General features: G+C 32.2%; 1 protein-coding gene across 1 annotated transcript; it reads right to left on the bottom strand.

Annotated features, from left to right (window-relative positions):
* Window positions 1-363: 363 nt before the first annotated feature.
* On the bottom strand, window positions 364-6,299 carry LOC127085500 (phosphoserine phosphatase, chloroplastic). The gene is made up of 7 exons (XM_051026016.1): window positions 5,888-6,299; window positions 4,093-4,225; window positions 3,888-3,995; window positions 1,796-1,889; window positions 1,392-1,541; window positions 1,264-1,317; window positions 364-856 (listed from the first exon to the last, which is right to left on the bottom strand). Exons 1-7 carry the CDS (start codon window positions 6,114-6,116, stop codon window positions 731-733), a joined length of 894 nt encoding a protein of 297 aa, XP_050881973.1. The 5' UTR covers window positions 6,117-6,299; the 3' UTR covers window positions 364-730.
* Window positions 6,300-8,025: the final 1,726 nt, after the last annotated feature.

Below are 8,025 nucleotides of genomic sequence, written 5' to 3'. Positions count from 1 at the left end.
GACGGGGCGGACACACTAGAGGGTGAGGGCCTAAATTCTTGGCCCGCCCCGCACTAAAGTACGGGCAAAACGGGTGCCCAAAGCCCGTTTTGCCACCCCTACCAACATACCACTCAATTGAACCGTTAGATTAAACAAATCTAAATGATTTAACTAAACATTATCACACCATCTAAGTTCTTTGATACCATAAATTTTGATTATATTTTTAGTCAAAGTTGATTTAAATTTTTTTTTTAAATAAATCAATATAAAAAGTGATGTTGTATCAGATAACATTACTTGCTACCCAACTAATTTCACTTAGGGGATACCAAAATTCTGGCTTTTGAGATTAAGTTCAAAGATCATTTAACAAATGACTTCATGAAGTAACATGTCTTTACTACAATTTTTATTCCATCAAATCAACTTAAGAACTTAGGTAATAATGGATCATTGAAGTACATTGAAACAACAAATGCAGTGCAAATGCATCTGCATGAATAAAATAACACTCCAAAGAAAAAAGAAAAACAATGGAAGAAGAATAAATCTGAACTACAAGAAGAAGAAAAACCATCAATCGCGTCTATCTCGATTTAGAAAACTCTTTTTCTAATGGCACTTTGACGGAATATCATGTATTTTCCGGCCATTTTTCGCCCATTCTCTTGATATTATAGAACAGTAACTTCAAAAAATACGAATCCTATCGCCGCTCGAAAAGAAACAAAGAAAGGAGAAAATGTTACCCTAATGAATTTATAAGGTCTTGAAAATTGAAAACTAGCCAATCAGCTTTTGCAGCAACGGCTTGTCGAAGTTGAACACCGGCGTAGCAGACGAACAAGTCGGCACCACCTGGTCTACGAGCCTAAATGTGCAGAAAAAAAAGCATACAAATGATAACAAGTGAATATGGTATTCAAGAAAATCTAACAGTGAAAGAACTAGTTTGGTTTAAATATCAATTTAAAAAAAAGCTCATTCATCTGGAAACAATTTAAGATCACTATTGATCTTTTAAAGTAAAATCTAAAAGCTGTTTTGTTAAATGGACCTGAGGAGAAGTGAAAGCAACATTTCTAACAAAAAATGGTGATCCATCCGCGTTTGTTTAGAAATTAGAAAAGACGTACGTGTCTATCTTTTAAGCAGATCTCACGGAAAGTGAGTGTAATTTTCTCTATGATTGAAAACGCCAGTAAAAATTTCAAAACATAAGATTGAAAATGAGATATTTCACAAAATTACCACGAGATATCCGATACTTTTTCTTACCTCAAAATCAGTTGCACCATCCCCGATCATAGTCAATGCTTTGTACCCATGATCCTGAAAATTTTCATGATTAGGTTTTACAAGTAATGTAATAATTAGTTCAAAAACTTAACAAGTACAAGACTAACCTTCCTGATTTGTTGAACTGCAATGGCTTTTCCTCCACTCCTTGATGTATGCTCATTTTCATCGAATCCCAGAAACTGTCCGGAGCTTCCGAATAGTAGTTGATTGGCAAAAATGTTCTCTTTTGGAATCCCGAGTATTGATGCAACAGGCTTCATAAGAAGTGTGTTAGTAGTTCGAAAGAAAACTAAGCATCTAATCTAAAGAAAATATTCATGTGTCGGACAGTAGCACGCCATCAATCTCAAGTGTCAGTGCTACATAGCTTTTTAGTGGTAGTAGTACACCATGAATTTAAAGAAAATCTTGACAAATCCACAATATGCTATGAGTAAGTAACTACTGATATCCTCTTCTTAGTCGAAAATAAATCGGAAAAAATATTCTTTAAAACTATTCTCCTTACATTGATCATTTGACGAAAGCCACCTGAGATCAGATAAACATGCTTGCGATTAGCTTTTAGTTTCTGAATCAACTCTTCAATGCCAGGGGAAAGCCTGCATATTAAGAAGAATCATAAGTGTTTCAAATATGTCTGAAGTGATCGGTTCAGGATAGAATAGGATAAACATTGTTGAGAAAGCAGGCAGCTAATCGATGATACATAAATTAACCTTCTGTCACATCAAAGTTTTGGCTGGGCTTCAAAAAACTCACATGGTTCCATAAAGCTCATGTGATCAAGGTTGTCAAAATCACGATCTAGATCTTAAAACTTTACGATTTTGCAATCTCACTCACCCCAAACGATCCCGGTCATAAGTAGAATCGTGTGTTGTAGCCAAATTGTGAAAAAAAATCATAAAACCATTGACTATGTGTGATCTTGGCCAGTTCTGGCCATGATAGACTGTTTTACAATCACGGCCATTACAAGCCAAGAAGAATGAAAAGATGCCGAGATGCAACAATTACGATTCGGCGGAGGCCATTTTCCCATGAGTCCACTTGCCTATCAAAATATCATGTAAAAAAGCTTCAAATATATAGTATTATTTTTTTGTTTCAGTAATATCTTATGATTTTTGTTACGATCGTATTTTACGATCGTGCTACCTCCTCCCGATCTTACAAAAACAATTGGGTAGAATCTTCTGATCTTAGTTACGATCTTACTATCCCCTCCTGATCTTATGCAAGATCGTGATCTTGACAACCTTGCCTGTGATAGTAGAATCTAAGATAAGATTAGCTTCATAACGATACGAGTTTGTAGTACTAGCAGGCAACAATACATTGCATTTACAAGGGACTGATTCCACAACCAGTGTTGTCAATAGTGGACTGCAAAAAATAGAAGTTTGTTTGAATTCTGCTACGCTCCAGTGCTATAGCACCTGCATAGCTGCAATTCGACAACACTTTGTACTACATAGCTATTGTGGAACAAAAGCGACTTGTTCAAATCACACTACATTGTAACGCTATAGGGTGGCTCTATAGCCACTATTTGACAGCATTGTCCACATTCCACAATAACTCAAATCTATGATCTCTTAGTCATGCAGTAGCAACTCAAATCCCGCCCTTCCTTCCCTCACCTGTCCTCCAGACTCTTTGATGTGGAAAATCCTATGTTCTGAGTGACCATGAAAATACTACTTGAGACCCTTTTTTCTTATGAATGGATTCGAAAAAATACTATTCTTCACATCACTCCTTCCTTGAATTAGTAAACTACTATCAGAGTAGTCATTCCCGGATAGCGGCGCGGAGCGGCTAACCCCAAAAGTGGGATAGCATATAGCGAGATGACTGCTCTATTTGATCATTTTATGGACAAATTACATAAAATAATTATTAACATATATTTTACGTAAAATTATACAAATAACTCAACTCATAAAATATTCATAAAATATTCATAAAATATTCATAATTATTAACATATATTAACATGACTTTTGAAGTGCATAAACAACTATGAAGGAAGGTTAAGGTTGAGTCTCAACTCAAATTTAATTGAAAACCAAAAATTACCCTTAAAACGTTTAAATTTAACAGGTAATTTTGGGTTTTAGAGGGGAAAAGAGTAAGGGGCCAGAAACCGCTCTACTTCGCTCTCCCGCTATTTACCCTATAGTGGCCGCTACAGTGTTCTACGCCGCTAAGCCTCTTCCCATAGCGGTTGGTCTCTGCTCCACTCTGCTATAGCGGGATAACACCACTATTGGCCGCTATTTACTACTTTGACTACTATCTACACAATTCATGGAGGATTCTTCAAGGACTCTAACCGAAGGAATAGGATGAGTAACTCGTACAGTCACGGAAAAATCAGTTTGGCAGTTAATGATGGACCTAAAACTCTAAGGCAAGAAGAATTGGGAGAATTGGAACTGTCTGATCAAGTTTTTGTGATTACGAGTCAAATTGAAAGCAAAACACTCCTAACTAATGAAGTCACAATGCTTATCATCAAAATTTCAAATCTGCTCAAGACAAAAAACACCGAAGACAGACACTCAACAAATCTACCAGACTCACTCACATACCTCGGCGGCCTTTGCTCAAGAAAATTCTGAACTTGAGACAAAGAGGGATTGAACAAAGATAATCTAGCAGCCAAGGCTTCTTCGAAAGGAACAGTACCACCCATTGCTCTGCGAAAATTCAAAACTTAAATCAAATATCATAAATAAATAAACAAAAAGCATAAATACTTCTTCTGAAAACAAATTTCCATTTTAACAATCTAACCTAGCTGTCCATTCTGCAACAGCCTTTCCAGCCCCGCAGAATTCAGCGAGCTCGTCAATTCCTTCATCCAGGCACACAGTGCTGTCCACATCAAAACACACTGCATCACCATTCTTCCACAGCTCCAGAATTTCTAACCATCATCAAAACAGAACACAAAATCACAATATTTTCACATAAAAATGCAAAAAAAATATCGCAAAATCACAAAATTATCACAAAATTTCAATGTCGTTTGCCTAGCATTGTGTTTTACCATCACCGAATATTAAAAGCACATTTTTTTTTAAATTTAAATACTCTGCACAAACAAACACCATAAATTATACACATTCCACCGAATTTCCCTTATCTTGTCGATTTCCCAAAAACACTCACCATGCTGAAATTTGATATATCAAAATCAAGGTTTTAAAAATTGGTTTACCCCAAAGCCGCGACAAAACGGTATCAAAAAGTGCTGATACTCTTATTCACTGTTTTTATGCTGAGAAATAAAATCAGAGACATAAAATCGATGTCGTTGCAACCACGACAAAACGCCATTACTGCAACAAAACCCGTTACTGCACCTTAACAGACGCGAAAGTTTCAGAAAATATTCTTCAATTAGTAATGCAACACTAATACCAACCGAAATCACGAAAAAAATTCCTCAATCAATAATGCAAACACCTATACTCGAATAAAAGTATTCCTCAATCAGTAATGCAACACCTATACCAACCGAAATCACGAAAAATATTATTCCTCAATCAGTAACGCAACACCATACCGACCGAAATCACGAAAAACATATTCCTCAATCAGTAATGCAACACCTATGCCAACCGAAATCACGAAAAAACTATTCTTCAATCAGCAAGCAACACCTATACCGACCAAAATCACAGAAAAAATATTCCTCAATCAGTATTACAACATCTATACCGACCGAAATCACAAAAAAAATATTCCTCAATCAGTAATGCAACACCTATACCAACCGAAATCACGAAAAAAAATATTCCTGAATCAGTAGCGCAACACCTATACAGATCGAAATAACGAAAAAAATATTCCTCAATCAGTAATGCAACACATATACCAACCAAAATCACAAAAAAAAAAAATCCTCAATCAGTAACGCAACACCGATACCAACCGAAATCACAAAAAGAATATTCCTCAATCAGTAATGTAAAACAATAGCACAACACCTATACCGATCGAAATAACGAAAAAAATATTCTTCAATCAGTAATGCAACACCTATACCGACCAAAATTAGAAAGAAAAAAAATTCCTCAATCAATAATTCAACAACCAACACCTATACCGACCGAAATCACGAAAAATAAATATTACCATGGTTTTAAAAAACGATCTGCGACCGCAAAAACGGCCGCCACAAAACGGTTTTGGCAGGTGCCTATTCAGATACCATTATCACCGATTTTTATATTAAATAACAAATTGCAGTTAACTCACACCGCAACGACCAAAATCACTGTCGCGACACCTGTATTAACCAAAATCGCAAAAGCCTTTACGCGAGCGCAGCCGTTTTTTAAAACTCTGAATACTCAATCAGTCATGCAACATCTATACCGACCAAAATCACAAGAGACTTTACACGGTAGCAACATCAAAACCATGAAATATAACTAACTTAGTGCCGATTAGATTATTATTAAGTATAATAACTATGCACTATTTGAAACCCTGGTAAATTCAATTCTAATTCAATGTATAAATAAAGTGAAAACGATATTTGGATAGATAAAAATTACAAAAATGTAAGATTTATGAAAACCTTTGGAAGGAAGAGTGTTCTCAAAATGACCAACTTGGGAGTTTCCAACAGCAGCAGCCATAATCAAAGGCGAAAACTGCTTCTTCTTATTCTTATTCACCACCTCAATTTGAAATCCACTAACACCCTTTGTTAGATTTGGTTGTGATTGAAGTAGAAAACGAGATCGTTGCTTTGTAATGGCAGTTACACGAATTGGATTGATTCCATAACTCACCAAACCTTCCATGCTGTTATATGTTTTTGCCAATTATTCAATATTGTTGGATCTGTAAGAGTCAGTGTTGAGAAATGACAAGAGTGAAGAAAGAAGGTTTTTGCGAAAGAGAATGAGGGGGTTGGTGTGAGGTAACAAACTCAATGTCTCACTAAGCAAAGTGAGTGTCATCTATGACAAAAGTTTTTCTTAATGATCATAAGTTATAAAGAAGTGAAAGTTTTTTTTAGTCTTTTAATTTAATTTAATATTTTATTTGTGTTTTTAATTATAAAATATTATATATTAATTTTTAAAATATTTATATCTAATAGGTCATTTTTATTAAATTTTATTAAAAAAATGTTAAACTTTATACTGACAATATTATTGAACTATTTGAGATAACTTTTTTTTGTTTATTTTAAAATTGTCTAACAACCCTAACCCGACAACAATAACATTGTTTCATCTTCGGTTCAAAATTTTCTTTCAATTTTAAAGTGTGTTTGATTCAAATGAGGAAGAGAAGGGAGAAATTTTAATAAAGAAAAAGGAAGGAAAGGAGAGGTGAAAGAGAGAGGAAGAAAGGGATTTTAATAAAATTATGTTTGACTCCCTAGAAGGGAGGAGATATCCATAAATTTTATTTATAATTTATATTTTTATTCTGTATTACAATGTAATAAATAAAAAATAAATAAAACATATAAAAAGTTGATATAAAAAATATAATAAAATACATAATAAAATTTTAAAAAAAAGCTAACATAAAATAAACAATAAAAATAAAAATTATAAAAGATAACAAAATAATAATTTTAAAATATTAAAATAAAACTAAAAATATTTTAATAAAAATTGATTAAATATTAAAAACTCATATTCCCTCACTCTTCTTCAAATTTCTCTGATTTGAGAGGACAAAAAATATATTTTCGAGTGATTTTGTTCTTCTTCCCTCTCTCCCTTTTTAAAAACTGAACCAAATATATTTAATTAAAAATATCTCTTCCCCTTTTCTCTTATTCCTTAAATATAACTAGAACCAAAGACATCCTGATTGATTCAACTTCATCATCACAAAATCCCTCCTACTTTTCAATCAAATTGACAACTCTTCATCTTCGTTTTATTGGGGTTTTTCCCTTCTATCCAGGATCACAGGGAAAGTATGAGATTTTCTATCATGTGAAACTTCTCCAACTATCTGCAACTGATACTGGTCCACAGTACGAATGTGCAAAAATATGATTAATCAAACTGTATTATTAAACTGAATTGCATTGCACTATAAAATAACTAAACCACTTGAATGATAAATGAACTGAACCATTTAAATCAAATCATTCTAATTCAGTTTAAAATTGGTTTATAACCAATTTTCTTTTAGAAACTGCTTTAATTATATAAATAAATTTTTTTACAAAAAGAAGAAGAAGAATTATTGAGAGTGAAAAAAATGGAAATTAAAAAATATTTGTAATTATGAAAAATAAAAAGGATTTTATTGAAAATTAAAAATAAAATTATAAAAAAATGTATAGTTTATTTTTAAAAAATTGCAAAAAAAAACATTTTGTATAACATAAAATTAAAAATATATTTTTTTGAAGATAAATTTTTTTTATTCATTAAAAAATATAATTTAATTTGAAATAAAAAATAGTTTTTCAGAAAAATAAAAAACATTGTTTTTTGAAATAAAAATATTTTGAAAAAATATCTTTTTTTTGAAAAATAAAAATTTCAGAATAAAAAAAATTTATAGTTAAATTTTATCCCCCAATTTTAAAATTTATTATACTGAAAAAATTTATTTTGAAAAAATATATAATTTTTTATTCTAAAATTATTTTTTTCCGAAAAATTAAAATAAATAAAAATTTTGGAAAAAAATTATTCTGATTTTTTTACTTTTTCTTTTCGAAAAAATAAAAAT

This window comes from Lathyrus oleraceus, chromosome 5 (assembly GCF_024323335.1).
Source record: "Lathyrus oleraceus cultivar Zhongwan6 chromosome 5, CAAS_Psat_ZW6_1.0, whole genome shotgun sequence".
NCBI lineage: Eukaryota > Viridiplantae > Streptophyta > Magnoliopsida > Fabales > Fabaceae > Lathyrus > Lathyrus oleraceus.
Note: the sequence above shows the minus strand (reverse complement) of the source record. Positions and strands in the feature narration are given on the sequence as shown.

Bases quoted from the DNA above. Each gene is read 5' to 3' on its own strand.
- LOC127085500 (XM_051026016.1), bottom strand. From the start codon at position 6,116: ATGGAAGGTTTGGTGAGTTATGGAATCAATCCAATTCGTGTAACTGCC. The intron at 1,890-3,887 runs GTATGTGAGTGA...CTTAATATGCAG, and splicing joins CTTGAGCAAAGGCCGCCGAG to GCTTTCCCCTGGCATTGAAG. The intron at 1,318-1,391 runs GTTAGTCTTGTA...GAAAATTTTCAG, and splicing joins CAGTTCAACAAATCAGGAAG to GATCATGGGTACAAAGCATT.